The 24,106-nt window shown below is 49.9% G+C and overlaps 1 protein-coding gene and 1 long non-coding RNA gene across 2 annotated transcripts in view; both read right to left on the bottom strand.

Annotated features, from left to right (window-relative positions):
- Positions 1-224: 224 nt before the first annotated feature.
- Positions 225-1,331, bottom strand: POU3F1 (POU class 3 homeobox 1). Its single transcript, XM_009940309.2, has one exon. The coding sequence runs from the start codon at positions 1,329-1,331 to the stop codon at positions 225-227; it is 1,107 nt and encodes a 368-aa protein (XP_009938611.2).
- Positions 1,332-17,135: 15,804 nt separating this feature from the next.
- LOC142363430 (uncharacterized) overlaps positions 17,136-24,106 on the bottom strand; it is a 251,345-nt gene continuing 244,374 nt past the window's right edge. Inside the window, exon 8 of the long non-coding RNA XR_012765738.1 lies at positions 17,136-17,360. This is a non-coding gene — a long non-coding RNA (uncharacterized LOC142363430). The remainder of the gene's footprint in view (positions 17,361-24,106) is intronic.

Here is a 24,106-nt window from a genome sequence, read left to right as displayed (position 1 = left end):
GCGGGCGGGCCCGGGCCGGGCGGGCAGAGGGGGCCGCGGCCCCGCGAGGAAGGGAATAAATTAGAGATGGCAAACCTTTGGCTACTGCTGCGGCGGCCGCGGGCGGCTCCGGCGGACCCGGCGCGGGAGCGGAGCGGGCCAGTCCGAGGAATAAATTAACGCGCGTCCCCCGCCGCCCGCGCCCGCTCCGCCGCCGTCGGGGCCGCGGGTGCGGGGCCGGGCAGTCACTGCACGGCGCCGGGCAGCGCGTGGTGCAGCGGCGACGTGTCCGCCTGTGCGTAAACGTCCTCCATGGGGGGGTGCGGGACCCCGGCCGGCGTCATGCGTTTCTCCTTCTGCCGCCGGTTGCAGAACCAGACCCGCACCACCTCCTTCTCCAGCTGCAGGGAGTCCGCCAGGGAGGTGATCTCGTGCGCCGAGGGCTTGGGGCACTTGAGGAAGTGGCTCTCCAGGGCGCCCTTGACGCCCACCTCGATGGAGGTGCGCTTCTTGCGCTTCCGGCCCTGCGCCGCGATCTTGTCCAGGTTGGTGGGGCTGCCCGTGCTGGAGTCCGTCTCCTCCAGCCACTTGTTGAGCAGCGGCTTCAGCTTGCACATGTTCTTGAAGCTCAGCTGCAGCGCCTCGAACCGGCAGATCGTCGTCTGCGAGAAGACGTTCCCGTAGAGCGTACCCAGCGCCAGCCCCACGTCGGCCTGCGTGAAGCCCAGCTTGATCCGCCGCTGCTTGAACTGCTTGGCGAACTGCTCCAGGTCGTCGGAGCTGGGCGCGTCCTCGTCCGGTGGCTCGGGCGGGCCCAGCGGCGGCGGCGAGGCCGCCAGATCGTGCCCGCCCGCCTCCTCGGCGCCCAGCGGGTCGCGCAGCCCGTGGTGCAGCGCGGGCGCCGGCGGGGCCAGCATCCCGTTGAGGCCCGCGTAGGGCTGTGCGTAGAGCAGCGGCTGCCCCGACGGCGGCGACATGGGCGGCAGGTGGTGCCCCCCGCCCTGCGCCCAGCCGCCCGCCGCGCCGCCCGCCGCCGGGGGCACCAGGTGCGGGCGGTGGTGGAAGGCGGCGGCGGCCGCCAGCTCCTCGCGGGGCCCCGACGGGCCGCCCTTGGCGTGCTCGGCGGGCGGGAGGTGCGCGCCGCCGCCGCTGCCCCAGTCCGTGCCGGCGCTGGGCAGCCACTGGTGGTGCGCCAGCCCGACGGCGTGCCCGGCGGCGGGGCCCAGCCCCTGCAGGTACTCGTGGTGCATCATCTTCTGCACCTCGCGGTACGCGGCGCCCTGGTGCAGCCGCTCCCCGTCGGGGTGCGCCAGCGCGGCGCCGCGCGGCAGGTACTGCGCCGTGGCGGCCATGCCCGTCTGCGCCCCGCCGCGCCGCGCCGCGCTTTAGAGCCGCGCGCCGGGGCGCCGGGCCGCCGCGCGCCGGCACCGCCCCCGCGCCCCATTGGCCTGCCCGCCGCCGCCGGCGGCCCGCGCCGCTCCGCCATAGGGCGCAGCCTCCGCGGGGCGCCGCCCCGCGCTCCCCGCCGCCATTGGCCGGCGGCGGGCGGCCGTTGGCGAGCGATTGGCCGGCGGAGGCGCTCGGCGGGGGGGATGTGCGAGAGGGGGGGAGCCCGCGTGAGCTCTCGTGAGCCCGCCGGCGGGGCTGCCGCCGATTGGAGGAGGGCAGTTCATTCATGCCGAGCGGCGATCGGCCACGTGGGCCGGCCGCGAGCGCGGGGGCGCGGCGCCGGGGCTCCGGCGGGCTTGGGGGAACGTGCTCGCGCGCGGCGGGCGGCCCCGACGGCCCGGCCCGCGCCGCTCCCGCGCGGCACAGGGGCACCGGCGGCCCGGCCCGGCCCGGCCCGGGGGCACCAGCGGCACAGAACAGCCTGGCACAGGGGCACCGGCGGCCCGGTCCGGCCCGGCACAGGGGCACCGGCGACTCTGCACAGCACCGGGGCACCGGTGGCACGGCCCGGCACCACGTGGCGCTGGCGGGCCGGCGCGATCCTGGGCAGCGCGCTGCGGGGCCTGCCCGGCGGTGCGGGGCTCTCTCCCTCTCCCCCTCTGCCCCATGGCTCTGGGTGCTGCGAGGCGGGTGGGCAGCTTGGCCTCCCGCAGCTGCTGCGTGGGGGTGGCCGCTGGCCGTTGGCGACGAGTCCAGTCGTAACCAAGAGTTTCTGGGACGTCGGAAGCCCCGATTTGCCTCTTCGTAAACTTGGCCCCTGGACCCTGGGAAGCTCCTTTCTAAACACCTCGCAGGATAAAGCACCGAGAGCCAAGAGAAGAGGTTCTTAGAGTGTCTGGGCGTCATGGGAAACGTCGGCCGTGGAAGCAGCCTCAGAGACAAGTCTCTGAGCCGGTTTGAGGGCTGGCACAGGATAAAGGGTGGAGGAGTTTGTGGGAAAAGACAATGACAATGAGCAACGGACGTGTCTGGCAGTGCTGGGAGAGGGGCAAGGGACACCTTAATTAACCCAGCTCCAGACTTCATTTGGGGCTTGAGGCCCAAAGTGAACCAGGATGAGTACCAGGAACATTAATCACTTCTGAAAATTAATCTTTGCCTCTGTGCTCCCATTTGTAAAATGGCAGCAGAGACAGTGACCTTTGTCAAGGGCTTGGGTGAACAATGAACCATTGGATCAATATGTATACGAGTGTAACATGTCAATGGCCACACACAGATGCCCTGCTCTCTCCCGGTAGAGAGGAGACGCCGGGGCAGTGTGGCTCTCTGCTGTTGAGGACATCAGCTGCTGCCTCCTGGACGGCTTTACCTGAGGAGGCGTGCCACATCCCTTCCCCCTGCATTGACGGCCCTTTGCCATTTCAGTGCACCAGGCACTGATTTGGACTTGGGTGACTCCAGCCCTATGTGCTGGGACTATGGAGCCAGCAGACAGAGGATCCCATGTTGGCTTCTGGGCTGGGGGGGATCAAGCGGGGCTGCTGCAAGACCCCATGCCCGCAGGTTTGCAGCACAGTACGCTGCCCATTGCAAACCCCTACTGGCACTGCCCACCACGTGCCGATGTGCCGACAGCCCCGCAGGCTGTGGCGAATGAAGCCGTCGAGGCCGCGGGGTGTGCCCACACCCACTGAGGTGCCTGCCCTGCGATCCCTTCAATCTGGCGCACACCAGACCCCTCTTCTGGCTCGCCCAGCCCCTGGAGCGGTTGGCCAGGTGGGATCACGCCAGGCTGGAAAGGCCTGTCTGCTCCTCCAGGCTGGCAGCGGGTGGGGTGACAACACCCCGCCCAGCAGGATCTGCTCCTGCCCTTCGGCAGCCAAGGGCCAAACCGTCCATGGCAGAATGAGTGCTTGCCCACTGCAAGGGCGTGGGCATAGTGTCAGAGGATGGGGGAGCTGCCCCTTGCTCACGGGATGAACAGCTACAGAAGTGACATACTTTGCTGCTGGGAAGCTCAGTTTTGCACTGTCCTTGCCAAAACTGACAAGTTTGGAATTGAACATGTGCATTATTGGCTGTGGAATGATGTGTGACTGGTTCCTTTCACCAAACCCAATATCTCTTTTTAGGCACACAGCCCTAGAAAGAGGCTGTACTTTGCGGGAGACATGGGTTTCATAGATCATGGAGAATATTTCATTAGGAGAATAATGGTCTATTTTTTTTTCCCTGAGGAATCCTTTGCGAACACTGCATAGGTTTGTAATGAATATAACCCTTTCAGACGATTCAGTGACATGCTGTATAATATCGTACTTGGTTAAGCGTTTTCTGTATATTTTTTTCTGACCTAGACTCATATTCATGTCAACTCGCCATGATGCAGTGCCATAATATTCAAATTTTTGGTGGCCAATTGCTTTTGATATTTGTATCTGTTTTTAAGGGAATCACAATGAATAAATGTGCCCAGCTCTAACTTTATGCAGAGTAAGCTGTGTGTAAATCAGTAAATCATTGATAGAAATGAATCATTTCCAAAGACTGAGGACTGCATTGCATTTCAGACTTTTATCTGTTTATATATTTCAGAAGTCACCAAAACAGAAACATTGCATATGATAACTTAGGTCCCCATCACAGACCGTTTACATAGTAGTATTGGTTTATGCCTGATCAAATGATCTTTTCAAACCAAGGCATTGTGCACAAACGTGCTCTGGGCTTGTTTTGCTTAATAAAAGTTGAATTTAAAGACTGGAAACAGCAAAGAACAGAGGAAGATGAGAAATTCCCATTTAACACCTTCCTCAGCAACTTCAACTCCAGAAGTGAGAGCCAGGTGGCAAAGTATTTCTTCTGTAAAACAACATGAAGGAGGTAAAAGCAAAGGAGAGCGCTGACCGTAAGTAAAGTGGATTGGAAGGGTTAAGAGATGTCCAAATCAGCACTAACTGCAAGAGCTGGACATGCATGTTTGTGTCCCTTTCTCCACCGAGGTGTGCTACTGAGGAGGCGTGCTGTCTGAAAGACCCTGTCAATATTTCAGTATGTTGAAAGTGTCTTTGCTTTTTTTAAAAATTATTTTCAGGTATTAGTATTATTATTTTTACACAGCTTTTCCAGAGCCATATCATCCAGCAATTCCCTGCAGGAGGGCATTGAAGTTTCCCAGCAAAAGCTAGTTCCTTCATACGCCTTACCAGGAATATTGGCATGCGGTCCATTCCCTCTTCAAGGAATAAACAACCCCATGGGCAATGTTCGATATGATTCATTCTCTATGGGACTGTGACAGCATCAAAACCTGCCTAATGCAGCTGGATCTGAAGCTGGTGGGAGGGCTGAAATAACGAGGCAAGCTCGGCATGTAGGAAAGCGGAGCCTGAACTGCTGTGCGCAGCAAGGGGATGCTGGCTGTGCAGCACAAGCTTTTCTCCTCTGACCGGGCCCCAGTAACAGGGATGCTCAAGGCTTGCTGTTGCGGGGGATGACCTGTGACAAGGGGCTGTGATGTGTCAGGACATCATGGCTGGAAGCCTGTCTCAAGGGCGCTGGAGGAATCCTTCCCCGTAAGTTTTCTGCTGGATGTAGAAACTGCCGGTTCCCCCTCCACTCCCCTCCCAGTTTAGGTTCAGCTCCTGTGTGTAATGCCAAAAGGATCTGCAACGCTTGACATTGCTGTGCCATCAGGTGTAGTAGGAGAATCCATGCACTGGAGCAGGATGGGCTCGGAGGAGGGGAATCCTTCCAGCCTCCAGTTTTCTTGGGGTTGAACAGCACCAGCTTTCTCTTCTGCAGTGGTACAGACTGCAAGGCTGTTCTGGAGTTACACTGCAGAAGGATGTATCTACTAACACCCTGTGCAGTGAGCACACGATGTCATGTCCTCACTTACTGGACAAATCCCATCTGACTCAGTGAATTCAAGTGTGTTGCAGGAGCTTTAACCCGGCCTGGGGTTAAGACTGCTTTCTCTTCTAAGGCAAAACCACAATGACATTGCTGCTTCTACCTCCAGGTCAACAAGTCTCCCACACAGAAGACACAAATCAGTTTGAGAAAAGAAGATGAGCTGGATTCTGTGAGCTTTGGGTCCAGGAGATACAGCAAGTGCCAAACAACAGAGTTACGGAAGAGGCTCTCACCCTGCAACTGCATGCTCTGGAAGCCACCCCTTTGGGAAAACATGGTCATGGTCGCCCCGACAATCTTCAACCAAGAAAGTCCTTTTTCATTGCTGTCTCTCTTTGAACAGGATTAGGCTCACTTCTTCAGAAGTCACCCAGTTCCAAGCACGTTGTGGGTATTCTTGGGAAGGGAAGCTGCTATTTTGTCTGCAGCATTTGCACTGTAAGCTACATTAACACTGGGGGGTCACCAGTGCGGGGGAGAGGGTGGGGGGAACAGCCACGGCATGCTGCAGCTCCTCTGGTCATGGTGGAACTGTGCCTTGGATACGGGTCTCCTGTGGCTCAGCACTGAGTGAAGCCAGCTGCTGTTAAGTGTCTGGGCCTCATCTCTGAGATCAGTTTAAACAATTTGATCGAACATTGGATCGGTGGGTTTGCACCATTCCTGCAGCAAGAAAAGATACCAGCATTATCTGTCAGCTGAGAGAGGTCCAAAAGTCAAGTCTTCTCAGAGTAAACTCTGTATGTTAAGTGTGGAACTGCCCTGAGGAGAGGCAGCATTTCCCCAAAATTTTAGCATTTTGTCTAAATGTCCTTCATCTAGGACTAGAGCACAGATAATCATTTTTTTATAACTTTTTTGAAGGCCACATCTTTTGGCAAAATATTCTTTTTGCTTTGCTCATCTAGACTTGCAGAATTCTTAATTTAGTGAGTGATAATTAACAAGTTAGAGGCTGGGACAACAATGGTTTTAACCATAAAACTAGGGACAAAAGGAAATAGCAAATTGTGGAGAACAGTTAATACAGCTGTGTGAGGTATGCTCCCTATGGTTAGCTTTAGTTGTATATGGTCCTGTAATTATTTGAAATTGTCCAGAAATATGTTCTCACAAGGCCAAAATGAATGCAAAAAATGCCATTGTGATCTTTTATTGAATCAACGAAATTTAGATTAGGCAGTCACTAAATTCCTATTTACACAACAGACCTTAATGGCTCCAAAGGAAGCACTCGAATGTATTCGACAAATAATTCCTATTTATGAAAGCCCCATAGTATGCATTTACATAATCCCCACTTTAAAAAGCTATATCAGCTCTAAAATTCTTCAGCTCAGAGATATGCCCCAGGGGATTTAAAGTACCAAACAAAACAAAGGGAAGCAAAATGTACACGTGCACACATCCACAGACCTGCACCACAATCTTTAAGATTAACACACAGAGAAGGAAGTAGGGATGACAAACTAGCTCTCCTCACGCTCCCCCACCACCTCCAACCATGTTTGTGCATGTGCTAGTCATGCACAAACATGAACACAAGCACTGCACAACTCTACAAGTGGCTCAGCATGATTTTGAGCACATGCATGGTGCTGCAGTGTCCCAATGCATCAAGTCCCTCTCAGCTTTCCTAGCCTTTTTTTACAAATGCAGTATTGGTTAATCATGTATGCCTACTACTATAATGAAACAGTCTGTACTAATGTTTTGGGAGGTTTGTAGCAGCTTTAGAAAGCAGCTGTCTTGGCATGAAGTCAGTGGATCACGCATTTAATTCATACTTGAGACGACTGGACACTTGCTAATATTCCCATGTGATGGATGCGGCTTTTTGCTGTCGGAGGTGCTGTCCTTGAGCTAAGAAGTATGACAGGGTATAGATCTGCACCAAGCATGCTAATGTTGCTGAAGGGTTTGAATTAAAAAAGCTGTTCTTTACTGCAGAAAACAAGGTGTCCCTGAAAAGCTGATTCGCCATAAGAAATGCAAATTTTGGATACTGATTTGTTACCTTCTTTAATTTTAGCCTGTTTAGCAACTGTCCATTGTTTAGGAGCAAAATGCCATGGCTCTTGTCTGGTGAAGCCCCAGTCTGGTAGTTCTGATGGCTGGGTAAAGTATATATTGGATTCGGTCACACTAAGAAAGGGGAAATACTGCAGAAATAATTTCCAGCTTCAGAGAAATGCCTTCACTGTCTGTATGTTCTTAACCATGTATGCGCATCTTTAATTTCAAACTCTTTCATTAGCATTTATAATATAAATGAGAACATGGAAGCACAGAAAAGTTGGTATTTATCTTCAGGGAATGCCAGCATTAAAGTGATGTGGAGTTTTGTCTGCAAAAAGCTCATCCTCTCCCGAAGCTCCCGGGTTGTCAGCCAGCTCTGAAGGTCCTGCAGGTACCAAGTGCTGAGCAACAACAGGAGCAATAGCCGGTGTGCAGCTGCACACCCAAGCCATCCTCACACCTGGCCCAGTCCTGCTCCAGAAGCCAAATGGGATTGTTCCGGTTTGCTGGGGCAGGGTCCAGTGTCCCTCCAGCTTCTATTCCAGCAGGGGCTGAGGCAGCCGTCTGCAGTGCTGCCAGGCAGCCCTGCCCACACCTCCCCAAAGAGGTTGGCTCTCCTCCGCCCAAGAACTCTCTCCTGCATAACAACCAGTAAAAATCTTCACCTTAAAGCCAGACTTGTTCCCTGAGTGGTCAGGGGTAACAGAAGGGCTTGTCACTGGACTGCGTCAGGTGCCTGAGGCACTAAGCGTTTCTTCCCAAAATAACACAAAATCTTGTGTGTTCCGAGCTCTGTTCCACCTTAATAATGAAGCTTTTGAGTTAAGGTTTCCATTTAATAAGGCTCTTTGCAGTTTACATAAAACAACCACATGAATAAATACTCAGTTTAGAAAAGATAAGACCTGGGGATGAGTTTGGCAGGGGTTCAGCAAGAAAGATTATGCATACACAGTTGTGCCGTCACTTGATCTTGTCAATCTAATATCAGCTTGAACATGGAGGAGAAGCAGCCGTTATTCTACCAGAGCACAGTGAGTAATGGGATCTCAGGAATCACCACACCTGGAGCTGGTCAAACTCCGGAGCTCTCGTGTACTTGTCCCTCAAAGTCAGCCAGCAGTGATTACAGTCAGCGTAGCAGCCTGCAAAGTCCGATTGCTGCGAAAGGGGAATTGCATGGGCAATGGTTAATTTTTTCATTTTCCAAATAGAGCTGGTGTAGGACATCTGTGTTGCTTTATTCTCCCCATTCCACACTGATGACTAATGATGCACAGTTGCAGACCTGGTCTTTTAATATCAACAGTTCACACTTCCCAGGTCGCTATCCAAAACGGGATAGTTTGAAAAATGTACAGATGTAGAAGAATGGGGAGGCAGAAATTTTCTTTGTGGCAAGGTTGAGGTGCAAGGGTTGGGAGATGAGGGGATGAATCCATGTAATTTTGTTGTTGCTACAAATTGTGCCTTGTTTAAACTCTCCACCTCAAGTTTTGATCTGTCATACTGGTGCTAATCCATATATTTATACCTTGCTAGTCTAGATTCAAAGTGGTGTAATTCAGCTCATCGCCAAGACCAAGACTCCTCCCTATCTGCACTGTCACTGTCATAATTTTTGCACTTTTTTTGACTGATCATTGGCCCTGTTGTGATAACTGAGGCAGAGGACGAGTTCAGAAGGAAGCAAAACATCCATTTTTAATGAAATTCACTTCTCAGCTGATCATGTACTTCTGGAGAAGAGCAATCAGGCACCAGCCTTCAGACTACCCATCTCTCCTTCTCCCTGCCTGTACCTCCGCACAGTGAGCCTCCTGCTCCCTCTGCTCTTCGCACATTGGGAAGAGGGGCCTGGCAGTACAGGCTCGACACTCAGCAGCAGAGAGAGGTGACGCTGCTGGTGGCTCTTTGCTGGTCTCATTCTCTCCAGAGAAGAGAGAAATGGTGAGAAGTTGGGGCAGAGGATCACTCCTGGGACAGTGTGTCACTAAATGTGGCTGTTTTGTAAGGAAGATGCCGCCAACAGATTTCATTTCTCCACTCCTCTTTTTGAGCCAAGCCCAACAATGACAATATCAAACTTGGTCAGTTCCAGGACTCATCTTTGACCAACTCACCACTTGTGTGTTGCTTCCCAGCAGTCTATCTGTTTCTGTCCTCCCTTTGGCCATTTCCTTACTCATTTAAAGTATTCTATTAACCTGTGCTTTCTTCAGTCCTGTAGATAGCCCTTATGAGATTACCGGGGGTCCACACCATAGAAACAACACAATACAGCTAGATGTTTGAGGTCTTATCTGGCAGACAATGATGCCTTGTGCAAACAAATAGCATTGAACTGAGTGGGAGGAGCAGGTGCTGTAAGGGACAAACCTTTCCAGCCACGATGCTGGACCAATTCACACTATTGCTGTTGGGATAGGAGGAGCTGAGGATGAGGAGCCTGCTCCGGTGCTTTGGCAGGATTTTCAATCTGTGAGTCATAGCTCTACTGGAGCCGTACTAGCCCCTTGGCCAGACAAGCTTTGCTTTCATTAACTCTTTCCTGCAGGAGAAGCAGAAGCCAATTAATTACAATGTTTTATTCCATTAAACTCCTTTAAGCGCCGGGGGAAGAGCCTTAAGATTCTACTCTGATCCTGTTGCCACTGACGCCAGTAAAAAGCTCTCCACAGACTTGGATGGGAGGAGGCATTAATTCCACATCTGCTTTCAGCCTGGAGCATGGCCACACTCAGTGCCACTGCCAGGAGGGCTATCCCTCTGAATGCAGCCCCTCTTCCTCGTCAGCGCTGGCCTTAGGGAGCTGCATTGTCTGCAGAGAATGATTTCTGCTGGTCCCAGTGACAACGGAGCGAGCTGCCGTCCTCCCAGTGGCCACGCATTGTAGTTACCATCAAAACCTTGCTCCTGTATCTTATCTTAAACATTCATTCTTCTGCTCCCTATAAAGAAAAACCCTGAGCCTTTCACCTTCCAAGCTGAACAGACTCCAATTAATTGGATTTTCAAAGAGCAACCATCACATCTGAAATGACAGACTTCAGATCACTCCCACCACTTACAGTTTTGCTTCTAGAAGGGAAAGTTTCACTAGCAGGGACTAAGTCACAGATCCATAAGGCTAGTTTTAAGTGGGCAAACCTCAGAAAGGAACTGTTCCTCAGTCTTCTTTTCATAAACTGTGTTTCAGAGTCAAGAGGACTGAATGCAGATTGTCTCTGTCATGCTGGACTGCAGAGTTGCCGAGGCAGGAGTGGATCCTGCTTTGTTACAAGTTAAACGCCCTCACTGGGGCAACACTAAAGACATGTCTTTGCATGGGGTCTGATGCCATAATGCCATGTACTCTACAATGCATGAGCAGCTGTTTTTTTTTATTCACAGGCAGATTGCTTGGGTATTTCGCGTGGAGTAGGTACAAGATGATAAAAGAAGTCTATTCTTTATATGAAAATGCACCCGGTCTTCTGGATACAGAACAGCATAGCTCAAAGTCAAATTTCTTTTTGTTCCTTGTGTGTTGCAAGTAGCTCATTGGCGAGGGCCCAGCACTTCCTCAGACTGGTTACAGGACTGTCTCATCTGAGCTCTGATCTGTATTTTGTTTAGCTGCATTGTGCGCCAACAAACTCCCACTGCAGTCAACAGGCATGCGTGATCCGGTCTTTCTCTCGAGTCATGGTGCAATGATGTGTCACCTCTTCACTCTTAATACTATTCTGAACAATTTTCTTCCCACTTATTTGGGTCAGTATTTCCTAGAACCTCATCAACAAAATTCTTAGCAGCAGCCCAGAAGGCTTGCTTTATTCTTGCTGTAGTCCACAGAGGTGGTAACACTCCAGGGGGCCGCAAAAGTGGTCACGTCATGGAAATGCTCAAATGCAGGTCTGTCTGCTGATGTGCACATCTGTCCTTCCCAGGAAAAGGGCAGTGGACTGGGGAGGGGGAGAGCCTGCAAGCCTTTGGCAGATAGTCATTCAAGGTGGATACAAAAATAGAGAAAAGTTCTCAGTAAGAGGCTGGTTAAAGAAGTCAGAATACGTGGCAAAGTATTGAAGGGAAGAAAAATATGTGAAACAGAAACAGACATCACATTTCATCTGTATTTCTTTTTCTGTCAATCCCTTTTCTATTGTCTAGTAAATTCCCTTTTGGGGCGCTATGGTTTGGCAATTCAGAATTGTTGAAATCCCCTAGATGAACGCTACCTCACAGGAGGGTTGTTTAATATCCAGGGCCAGATTTTCAATGGCTGCAGTGCCTCACCTCAGCTTCAGTTGTTTCTGCACAGCTATAAACTCACAGAAAAAAAAAATTAACATGCATTGTCCCCTGCCCCGATCTGTGCTCAGTTTGTGGTTTTGCCACTTGTAGGTGCTAGAAGAAAAGCAGACCATTTTTGTATGAGTTTTTGCGTGCAGATATCTACATGAACAAAGAGAAACCATACTCTGCAACCATGTCTCTGTGGAGCAGATTCCTAAAGAACAGAATTGATACCTGTGTAAATTCGAGTGGCCTATGCACTTTATTTTCTCCCCTCTCTCACTCTGTCTCACAGCATATCACAACCCATTTGTCTACAACTACATGTCCAGAAATGCAGTATTTCTTCAGTTCAGCTGTTACAAACAGATGCTCTATGCTTCAGAAAGAAGAATGTGCATGAGGGTTGCCTGTTTTTTCTAGATGGGTGTGTCACTTCATACATATACACAGCAAAGGAAACACAAACTTATTTAAACCAGACAAAATATAAGCTTAAGATTCATTGAAACTAATCAAGAAAAACACATGTAAATTTAACTAACTGAAGGAAATCTTCAGCTGAAGGGCATTTTCCCTCTGCCCTCATTTAATCAATGTGATCACAAGCTATTATTTTAAACCCTTAATGCATCAGAAGGGCAGAACTTCTTAGGTGGCAGCAGGACAACTTTTCAGGTTGCAGCATAAAAAAACTCAGCAAGCTGACAAGCTTACAGATGGCCAGTAAACCCAAAGCCTTTTGGATCTTCCCAGACTTCCACTTAACTGAAAGCAAAATATGTGGCTGTGCTGCATGCTGTGTTCCTCTTTTCTCCTTTTCTCTCTGGGAGAGGGCAACATCTGCTGTGAGCCCCCAGCCTGGTGCTGCACGGGCTCCATTGTTTGTGCTCGGGAGGACTCATGCCCACACAACTCGGTGGCAGCGAGGCTGGGCTATGCTGTGGGTGCAAACGTGCATAGGCATTGATGGGCATCTGTGTCACCCTGCAGTCCTACAAAGGCTGAGGGTCTCTGGTTGAGTGCGGTGCCACCGGGACCCCAGCGAGGGAGAGCAGCCGGGCTCTTGCTTGTCAGAAAGGAGCCTGCAAGCACTCACCACTGGGATGTGCAGCAGGAGCCTCCTCACACCTGTCCGTATGTTAGTGGGACCGAGCCTGCTGAAATTGACTGGTAGAAATGAGGGGGAAACAGAGTCCTGGAGACAAAAATGGGGCAGAATCCTAATTTTGGGAGTGCTGCCTACACTCTCTCAGTTACAAACCTTCCAAGGCCATGACTGGGTGGCCACACAGCTGTACAGTTTAACACCTTGCCCGTCAGTGATCACTTGGGAGGGCTCAGCACTATTTGCAATGCACGTGCACACATGTAAGAAGCCAATTAAAGCAGCCAGGGCCAGCATTCCCTCCCGACTTCCCCGATGGGTGCGTGCGGCTCGAACAGCTTAATGAGATGGGACAGCCAGAAATGCATTGCTAGGCAACGTGGCACTGGCCGGTCTGGCCCTGAAACAGAGGGGGCTGGCAAGCCAGCAAGAGGAGCAGAATGCCATGGCCGGCATCAGGAACTGGGCTGCAGCGGTGGAGAAGGAGTTTCAGCTGTGGGTAAAAATCAAGAGAGAAAACCCTCATCTATGGAATGTGCTAAACTGAGAGAGATGGGCAGGAGCCTGGAGTGACCACTGCCAGCGCAGAGACCCCTCTGAGTCTGAGAGGTCCTGCTTGGAGCCTCGTGTTCCTGCTTGGAGACTGCATGGCTTCACCTGGGAGCAGCCACCTCCAAGCACGTGGGAAAGGTCCTTGTGTGCATGTAAGTTACTGACAACTGTTAGGAATACCTGTGTTTCAGTTATAATAAAATTAAAGCTCCTCTGTCTTCTCGGGGCTGGAGCATGCATGTGTCCCATCCTGTGACTGTTCAGTAAGTCCATGCACTGGCTCCTGGTGCTAGTGACACAGCCCTCCCAGTGGGAGTGATTCTCCACTTGCGTTTCAGACACCTGTGTATGACAAGAATCCTAGGTTCAGGGGCTCTGAGAACATCCCTGAGAACACAGCGAGCCCCTTCCTGCAAGCCCCGAGTGTGAGCTCGCCAGTTGTTAACAACTGCACACCCACTGTCAGGTACACGCACACAGAACAATTGGTAGGTTTTAGGCATCTGGTCCGTTTTTACCTATGTGAAGCAAGGCTAACAAAACAGTAACACTTAGAGCGATGGACTGCCTCAGACAAAACACAGCTGTTTGTTCCTATGTCAGCACTGTGGGTGGGTGAAGCACTGACGACATTTAGAGGAGAATTTTCTTTCCATACTAGGCCATGAAACAGACTTTTTCTAGAATGCGTTCTTCTCACAAGTTATTTTTTTTCAAATTCCTCTCCTGAGATCTTATTTGAAGTCATGTATAGAAATAAGGCAGAAGAGCATTAGAAACTGTACTGGTTTAGAAGCTTGTATCCTCCCCCCCTGCTTGCACTGTCTCAGAGCTACAACCTCTCTCCCCCACATTTGGTAGCATTTTCATTAGATACCCGACCTCTGGTTCTGATTAAATAACTTGTATAATTAGATTGAGACATACGCTATCCCTGGGGGAAGAAATCCTTTTCAGCACTGGACTAAGTCTGATTTGGTTAATTACCTTAGCAGTACTCTATTACTACATAGTTTCTGGATGGCAAGAAGCTGTGGTACTAGGTTTATTCCTCCTGGCTTTCACAATACTACAGTAAGACAGTTTAGGGATTAGGAATCGGGCATTGAGCCCAGTGTTTCCCTCCTCTCTTCACTCATCTCAACACTCCCCTCATTTTGCTGATTAAAATATTCCCTGTTTTGCTTGCCTGTTGAATACAGTTTCCAGGTTCTTCGTTTTACATGTAAGGATAGGATAATATATTCCCAGTGACTACTACAAAGCAATGCATTCTGGGATACTTTGGAGTAATTAAAGTTATCAGAGTTCTTTGGAGATGCAAATTTGTATCCACAAACAAATGTATTACTATTGGCACTGCTAGTTTTTCAGTTCATCCTCCAGAAGTAGAGCAGTCCACAGACAGACTGGCAAAGTGGAACGGACACAACAGGAGAGCAACGAGAAGTGCATTCAGGTTTGCACACATTGTCCTTTTCCTCTGGTGCCTGCAGGGTTGAACATCTGCAGGCAACTGGACTTCAAAGTTCCCCTGCAACTGCGACACAGACAGATTCTGTCCTTTGTACAAGCTTGACCAGAAGCGAACAAACTTACATATACTGAAAAAGAAGTGACTGAGATTTGTATCCAGGCTTGGAAAGATACATTCTCAGAAGTGGGTGGCATTAAGCCCAGTGGGCACTGAGCCCTGAGGTAGGTGCTCCAGAGCTGCACCACCAGGCAGCGGGCAGAGCCATAGGCAGAAGCTGTCCTTCAGGCATGCAGCCGGGTGCCTGCTGGCAGGGGCTCACAGGCAGGCAGCTCTGCCAAGGCCCTCTCCGCTGGCCTTCCCTGCTCACCCCGCAGGCTGAGCACCCCAAAGTGCCACTGGCTCCGAGCTGATTATTCAAACAGTCTGGTCTGGGGGCCCAAATGCGCCTCTGGCAATGGTGAGAAGTCAATCAGGAGCAAAAGCAACATTATGCAATAGAGCATTTTTCTATCAACTGATGGAAATACCTAATAAGATGTAAATCACCTGCTTGATAACCAAGCTGTTACAGGACTAGAGATTCAGGCTTCCAAAGGAAAATTCAATTCTCAGAACTGTGTATTTACTATTTATATGACTTGCCAGCCTACCAAAAGGCTTGTCCTTTTCAGAATGCTGTACAGGCAGCCAGAAGGTGCTTTCACAAAGAATTTTTTGGATGCTTCTGAAAGCAAAAATACATTCAGTCCAGGGCTTAATTGTAACACTAAGTCTATGAGTTTTATAATAAGGTGATGAGAGTGGAAATCATGGGGGAGCAGAGGCATAGGAGCATAATATCAAAAGCCTGTAGGAGGTCAGAGCAAAGATACACTCTCCAGCAACAGAGGCACAGGGAAAACTGTCAGAACAGCACAAAGCTTGCAGCAGTGCCTCTCCAGAATACTCTGCCAGAATCTGACAGTTTGTAGAGATTTCCTATGACAGAAGTGAGATTTGTTATTCAATAGCTGTTAGGTTTTGTTTTTTTTTTTCCTTCCATGACTTTGTCCAGTTTAGTTTTTTCAATTTCTTTAAACCTTCAGCATCCACAACATTCTGCACCAAAGATTTCTGTGCTTTAATGACACACAGTGCAAAGAACCATCTTCTTTTGTTTTAAGAAACAGAGCCAGTGAGCAAATCACCTCTGGGTGACTTCTTCATGCTACTCACGATTTCAGAGACTGCTATCATTTTGTCCCGCAGTCACCTCTTCCCAGGCTGAAGAATCACAGTCTATGGAGCTGTGCCTCCTAGGGATGCTATTCTATACCCTTGATCAGCCTTGTTGCACATTTCTGAATATTTTCCAGGTATATAAATGCTTCAACAACTAGCACAAAAAGGGAATTGAATAATTTCACCTGATTTCTGTCAGATGTGGCCTGTGTTCCCAAGAATACTGGGCCACCCAAGGCAAGAGTCGAGAGAGAAGTGCCTCCCAAGAGCCAAGACTCTTGTGAGGCGAATACCTTCAGTTTAGAAAGACTTAAAGGCAGTACAACTTAGGAATGGTTTGGTTTTTGACAACATCTAAAGTAGCCCTTTGCTGGGCAAATAGTGTAAATAAGCTTTCTCACATCTCTTCTGAAAAAAACAGAGGAGCAGGAGGCAACCACTGCAAAGGAGGCAGAAGAAGCAGGAGTTTCTTACAGCACCCCTCAGCACAGAGCTGGCTTTCTGGCAGACCAGTTTCAGTTTCAGCCAAGAAACATTTCCTCTCAACTCTTTTTTTAGGTCAGAAGGTCAGTAAAAGTTGGATTTTGTCCTGGGTACTTTTCTTTCCTTGTAACTTTCACACAGGAGCATGAAATATAACCAGATACATTTCAAGCAAGACAATGGATTACCTTGTACCGACGTGCAGGCCCAAGGTGTCTATTATTTATAGACCTCATCTTCTTGCAGCAAATTTGCATAGATGAACTTCTGGTGGCTGACAGGCCTAAAGCTGTGAGGCTCACAAGTCAGCGCATATACTGGAGAGCGTGATAATTCAACAGCCAGGTATCACTTTGTGTTATGTTTCACCATGACCTCTGTATCGCCGGACCGAATTGCCCTCGCCACAGACTGCGGAAGCGAGTCTGGAAAAAAGAGGCAGAGGAGAATTTTGCCAGAAAGCTGAGACTGCTCAATTCTGGAGGGGATATTTACTTATTCCTCACATGACTTTGGCACTATGACTGCTTAGCAGGCACAGCAGAAACATCTAGATCTGCCCGTGCTGTGCAGCCACAGCATGTTTAGGGGAATTCAGACTCCCGTCAGGGACCTGACAGAGCTCTCGTACACATTGTCACTAGGAGTAACTTTCAGCCTGAAAGAAAGCAAACTGCCTTAGCAAAAGCTACACAAACCTTCCTACACTTTGTTTGAAACCGAGATGCTGCCTGGTGTCAGCTGGGTGGATTGCTCCTGTTGTCATCAAATGAATTAAATTGATCTTCCAGGAGCCAGAGTGTGTGTTTAAGAATGACTCGTCATTTCACTCACTGGTGACCTCTCAAAAGTGGTCCTCTGAGGATGAGGAGAAGGGTGTATGTCCTCCCAGGCTTCAGCTCAGCCCTGAACTCTCACATCCAGGAGCCACCTCTGCAAGAGAAAAGGGAAAGTGCAACATATACCTGTTCCTTGGAAGAGGGCATCACAGGAGCTACATGAAGCTGGTCGCTGGTGAGAAGGGGCCAGCAGCTTACCTTCGAGTGCTTCTGCAAGGCAAAATGCTGAATTAAGAGAAGAGGCCAGTGGGAGGGAAGCTACAGGCTTGCATGAGCAGCGCCACACCACTGTGCCCTGGCATCCCTCCCGAGCAGGCCACCCCTGTGGCGGTGGGACCCCCGTTGGGGGGGCTTCCCTGTTGCCCCCTGCGCTGCCGCCACTCCTCCGCGAGGCTCCGAGGCTGCCAGCAGCACGTGAGCGAGCCCAGCCACAAAGGAGGGCCTAAGCACAGTTAGATCCAATTGCACAAAGCTGGATCATGTGTCATAAAACCAGCTTTGCTTAGTTAATCCTCTGATTGATTTTAAGAACTTTCAGAGACTGAAAGACTATTAAGAGATTTGTGTTGGCAGCGCTTCCCGGCACAGGCACCGTCTCCACAGCCGCTCACCTGACGTTTACCCAGTCATGGCCTGAGCCGCTTCCCAGTGCAGGGCAGCCCTTGAACTCTCCGCTTAGATTTTATCAGCTTTCTCTTTGCTGAAACTCTGTCTGCAGGATTGACACTCGTACACATGTGAAGGCCCGGCAGGGTGCTAACTCCAGCACCAGCTCTCCAGGCCCAGCTGGGGCCAGGCACTCCGCAGGGACACCCCGTCTGGTGCCAGGTGTCCCCCCCTTGGCATGCCCGCTAATGTTGGCTGCGTGCCCTGTGGCCTTCCGAGCTGGCATGCTCCTGTGACACTTAGTACTTGGGTTTGTTTTTTTCTTTCGCGGGCAGGGCAGCATGGCAGTGGGTGTGCTGTGTGGCTGGGCTGGCATCAGCCCCAGGCTGCAGGCAGCTGTGAGCCCACTGAGGATGTGGGGGCCTGTGAGGAGCATTTTTCAGCAGCCACTGACCTGCAGGAGGGGTGGGCACCTCTCCCTACGGCCATCACGGGTCATGCTAAACCCCACTGAAGGAGGCGAGCCAAGGCAGCTCTTGGTATCAGCACGCCCAGCACCGCAGGCCTCCAGCTTCACACTCTGCCCTACGCATTCCTGTAAAGCAGATGAGTTAGAGCAACAACAATCACAAAAGCAACCCTTGTCAGAGACTGTCCCTTTGTGTCCAGTTCTGGGCTCCCCACTTCAAGAAAGATGAGGAACTACTGGAGAGAGTCCAGCGGAGGGCTACGAGGATGGTGAGGGGACTGGAGCATCTCTCCTATGAGGAAAGGCTGAGGGAGCTGGGCTTGTTCAATCTGAAGAAGAGAAGGCTGAGAGGGGACCTAATAAATGTTTATAAATATCTCAAGGGTGGATGTCAGGAGGATGGGGCCAAACCCTTTTCAGTAGTGCCCAGCGACAGGACAAGGGGCAATGGGCACAAACAGAAGCACAGGGAGTTCCATCTGAACATGAGGAAGAACTTCTTCCCTCTGAGGGTGACGGAGCACTGGAACAGGCTGCCCAGGGAGGTTGTGGAGTCTCCTTCTTTAGAGAGATTCAAGACCCGCCTGGACAAGGCCCTGTGCAGCCTGCTGTAAGTGACCCTACTTCGGCACGGGGGTTGGACTGGATGACCCACAGAGGTCCCTTCCAACCCTGAACATTCTGTGATTCTGTGAATGCCCTGCCCTGCCTAAATTCTTCGACAGTGCCTCCCGTGGACACGATCCTTCTCCCTCGTGCTGGTCTGTTGAGACTCGTGCATCTCCAGCAATTGTGCAAACGTGTCGAGGGGCCAGAAGGTCTCTCATCACAGCCCTCAGGAACTGCAGCCCAGTATGCTTTGGTTTTTCCACTATAATTTTCCTATTGATCCTTGAATCTCACCTTAAACAGTTCCCTTCCCCTGTCTCACAGAGCACTGATGTAGCCTTACACCTGGTGCTCAGTCTGGCAGAAGCCCTGCAACACATCCCTGGTTGTTCGCAGTCTTCCTTCTTCAACATCCTCAGCTCTGCTTGGATGGTATGCGATATGCTGAGTGTGCAGACCTGAAACGCTTGCTCTTGCCTTTGACTGCTCATGTGCCTGCCTGTTTTCTCCAGCACCTGCCTCCTCATGTCCAGATTCAAACTCCAGATAATGTAACCCTGCTAGCCTCCTGGGCAGGGTTGTGTATGCTAGGAGAAATGCTGGCCTTGAAAAATGGGTGTGAGCCTGTGGGATTCTTCAGATAGTTTTTTGCTACTGGATTGTCTTGAAGAGGCTGAAGTCTGACCCTCAGTTCCAGCTATCTCAAGTTCACAGCAGAAATTATGCCCAGGTAACTGTCAGGCAACTGTCCTAGACTACGGCAAACCAAGATGTGAGCAACAATATTTTCTTCTGTTGGTTAGGCACCTTCTGTGTTGCAGCAGGTAGCAGCTTTCCAAGGAGATGTTTTTAAGCAGCAGCTCAAATTGTTGCTCCATTCTTCAGACTCTGTCCAGGACAAAGGTACCCTGCTGAGCTGACAGCCCCTCCTCCTCCCCCTCAGGGACCCCCAGGTGGGAAGAGCCACTCCGCAGAGACCGCTGTCAGCACAGGCTGCTGCAGGCCACATGCCACTGAGTAGGATGTGGACATGCTCAGCTGTGGTGGACTAATCCTGAGGCATGCAAGAAAGCAGATACCAGCCTCCTCCCTGGTGCTGGCAAACTGCTGCTCTGTGACTTCAGCCCTAGGCTGGCATCTGAGACCAGGCTGTAAGTGGTGCTGTTGTTCAGGGAGATGCAGCCTCCTGGATTTCCTCCCTTGGTTATGCTACAGCTGCAGATGTGGAAGTCTTGGACTGCACTCGATTGCATGCTGTGTGGATGTAAAATGCACTCCCAAGCCTCTCTGCGCAGCCTGTTTTACTGGAGACAAATGCTAAGTGCTGCACAGAGCCATAATTCCAGCAGAGCAGGGTGCATAGCTGGTTGCAGATGTGACACAAAGCTTTCAGTCATTCAGATGCTGCTGCCAGATCCACTCAACTCCTCTTTGCACTGTGGGCCAGCAGCTCCTCTGCCGTGTGTACGCGAGATGAGTTTGGTGATGCTCAGTCCAGGTCTCCAGGCACGAATGTGCACAACGCAAGAGACCCACCACAGACTACTAGCTGAGCCAGCTGAAAAAGAGGTTTATTACCGCAGCTTGAAAGAGGATGAAAAGCTCAGGGGAGGTTTCTGAATGTGCCAGAGCCCTTCAAATGGAAAGATCCCAAACCAACAAGACCTGGTTCTAAAGCACCAAACTCTCTGTCTGACTCAGATACTGCTGCGTGTCCCCGCTACAGGGCTGAGAAGCATCACAGATCTGGTGCCTTTTGTCTACGTGACAGAGTGGTCCATGTACCAAAAAGGGGAGCACAGGATGGGGATGAGGTTCCGCCAGGATTCCCAGCACTGGGAATAGTCGAGCATGAGTTTTGGAGGGTTTGCAGTGAGAACATGAAGCAACTTTGCTGCTTGTCAGAATGACCGGGAAACGGAAAAGCAGGAAACTGCAAACCAGTCAACCTGATATCAGCTCCACACAACCTAGTGGAGTAAACAGTGTGAAAACCTGGTAATAAGGTCTAACAACCACTGTGTAACAGGGGCTTATTAAAAGTAGGTTGTGCCAAGCAAGTCCAAAAGAATTCCCCACTCGAGACACTGGTTTTGCAGATGACAGAATTAATTTATGTTCCAATAAAACAGTTGATATAATGCTGCAAAATGAACTTAAAGAAAGCAGGTAACACAAAATAAAAAAGCCTCCATAAGGCAGAGCAGAGGTGGAGGCTGGCAGGCTGGCAAGCAGGCAAGCGTCTGGGCCCACAGCAAGGGTTCCCTGATGGGCATGGGCATCAAGGGGGTGCCTGCGTCTTGGAGCTGGTTTTCCCAAGCCAGTAGTGGGGTGCAAGCCGACGCCACAGAGGATCTAGTTCCCAGACCTGTTCCTTTTGGGAACAGAGACGGACACCAGGATTTTGTGAGCCTCTAACTTCAAAAGATCAGCAGCCATGCCAGGATGAGGATCTGCTGGGACCATATAATCTGACTTGTTCCTACTTTTTTAAATAGTATGAGAATTTTGAAGCTGCAAGACAGGAATGCAGACAGAGACCTGACGGTTCCATGTTGCTCAGCCAAGCACAGCTCTCTTTATAACCTGCAACCCCCCAGAGGGAGGGAGGGCAGGCTGGTTCTGTTTTTGCTTACCCAGGGTCTCCTGCCATTACAACATTATAATATCAAAGCACTTTCTGCTCAGAAATAGATACAACAGTGAGAGCAGCCCCAAAAGGACCAAACCTGAGGATCTCAGTGGGGTTTGCTGGAGGAGGGTAGGATTTAAGCCATAGTCTGGAGAAACAAAGACTCAGGGGACAGGATCAGTCTCTAATTATCTTGCAGTTAATGTGAATGAGCAGCAGGATGAGGAGAGAGAAAGGCAGGAGACACCAGCATGATAAACACTGACCTGGAGCTAGGGAAGGAAAATTTTAGGCTAGACGCAGAAAGAAAAAAAAAAATAAAATCATACTATAAAAAATGACTAGCATAAAACAGACCCCTACTGGGAGAGGCTAAAAACTTAGTCACAAGAAATACTTACAAGGAAATCAGATGCAGTGTCAGCACGAAGTTGCAACGAATGATTGTAGCGAAAGGGCCTGGCTTAGACTCTTAGGCAGGACCAAGTGGTCTTTCCCAGCCTTCCCTACTGGTTAGTCATCTGCTAGTGGTTTCCAAATGGCCCTGGGTACCTAGAACCTCTACCTGAAAAATGAGTGGGCACTGGTAATTTAACAGAGGCATCATTTTCAGCAAGAACCATTTGGACATTTAACATAGTAATATTTCAAAAAGAACAGAGATGTGTTATTTAGAAAACACTCTAAAGGGGTAACGAAGGCTATTTCCAACCATATTTTTCCAGGAAAAGTGCATTTGCAGCAGGTACCAGGTGCTGTTGTATTTTAATCTAAGTGAAGTGACTCCTGTTCCTACTCCAGTACCAAATACTCAATTACTCTCAACAAATCATGCTCAGTTCCACATCAAGGCACCCTCCCCCAACACATCCAGCTGGAATTCCACCCAGTTGATCATGTTCGCCCAGACTTCCACTCAGCTGATCCCAAACAGCAAGGTGTCAGCGTTGTTATTCTTCACTGTTCACAGGAATTCCCAATTTCTATTCCCAATAACCTCAAACTGCAAACAAAAGGTGGTTCCTGAATAGTAACGATTTGTCCAAAGCAGGTTTTTCAGAGCAGTGCTCCTCTGCCTCCAACATTTTTTTCCTTTTCATCTGTTTCTTTCATTTACTAGGTGCTATTTCTCCCCAGAGTGAGACTCTGCTCAGGTGGAAGCCATGCAAGAGTTAATGGTAAGATGGCACATGGACTAGCACACCCACGTGCAGGTCAACACAGAGAATGGGCCCGTTTATCAGGTTTTCTCTGAGGCTCATGCCTGGCCCTGTGGCTCTACCTGAGCTTATCCCAGGGGGATCCCCAATTGCTGTGGATCCCCCACCCAACCCCAGTGCCTTTGGCCTGCACAGCCCTTGGCATGTGCGTGTCCCCAGCACTGGAGTGGGGATGCTGCATGGGTTTCAGCACCTACGCTGAACCAGGGGACCAGGAACCCAGGGACCATCCTGAGCACCTCAGCTGTCTTCAAGTGTGGCCATGGCCAACAGTCTATGCACTGGCTGGAGCTGGATGGGAACACTGGAAATGGGCATTTTCAGACAAATCCTTCTGAGGAAAAAGAATGGTTTTAACACTTTTTTCAGATTCTCATTCTGAGGGCTCAGAATTTTTCCAAAAATATTCTGACACAATCAAAGGAATATCAGCTCTTTGGCATATGAACTGATAGTATAGTAAATTTAATATTTCATATTTAGACATTCTGACAACAGAAATGCTATCATGTAGAAAAACAACTCATATGACCTAAAACCCAAGTAACAAAAAATGTGTTGAAATAGAGACATTAATATAGATCCTTCCGTGCAATTAGAATTAACCTCATCAATACTTTGAATATTGTCCAATGAATTGTCTGGCATATCTCTCATGAGACTGAATAACTTCAAACAGTTGAATTAGAGCTTGGCTGCACTTGTTATGGATGGAGCCAGACAGCAAAAACAAGTAAACCAAATGGTAACATAAACTTCAATGAAAACTCTGTTAGTTGAGTGATGATTTTGGCTGAAAATGTACACTTACCAGACTGCCCCTTTGTATTGTAATGAGTCAAATCCAATTTCCTATCATCAAACTTGTAGATGGCAGCCAAGAAAATTATATGTAATTGAGTTTAACTGTAACACTGAATTTGTAACTTTGACGAATGTGGATTGTCTCACTGTCCAGGTTTCTCACCCAGTATGAGGTTTTACTTTTGCATTTGAGGAATTGAGCAAAAGGCACACCTAGCAAACAGGTTCTTTTGAAGGAGACTAAACAGAAATAATTAAAAGAATTTGGACCTGGCCTAAAATCTCAATTGAACTGGAGCCTTGCTCCTCACAGGATCCAGGAAGCAGTGCTTCCACATTTATTTAACAGTAAGAATATATCTGTTTGTTCAAAAATATGGAAGTCCTACTAATGCACTGGTTACACTTAGAGTTGTGGTAGACCTTACTACAAAGTACTGTCTCCGATGGGAGATGAACTGGTGGTTCCAGCCACAGCAGCCTGACAAAAATTCCCACTA

This window comes from Opisthocomus hoazin, chromosome 17 (genome assembly GCF_030867145.1).
Source record: "Opisthocomus hoazin isolate bOpiHoa1 chromosome 17, bOpiHoa1.hap1, whole genome shotgun sequence".
Classification (NCBI taxonomy): Eukaryota; Metazoa; Chordata; class Aves; order Opisthocomiformes; family Opisthocomidae; genus Opisthocomus; species Opisthocomus hoazin.
The sequence above is the reverse complement of the archived record's forward strand: the minus strand, read 5'-3'. Positions and strand labels throughout refer to the sequence as shown.

Coding starts and splice junctions, on each gene's coding strand:
- POU3F1 (XM_009940309.2), bottom strand. CDS start 1,331: ATGGCCGCCACGGCGCAGTACCTGCCGCGCGGCGCCGCGCTGGCGCAC.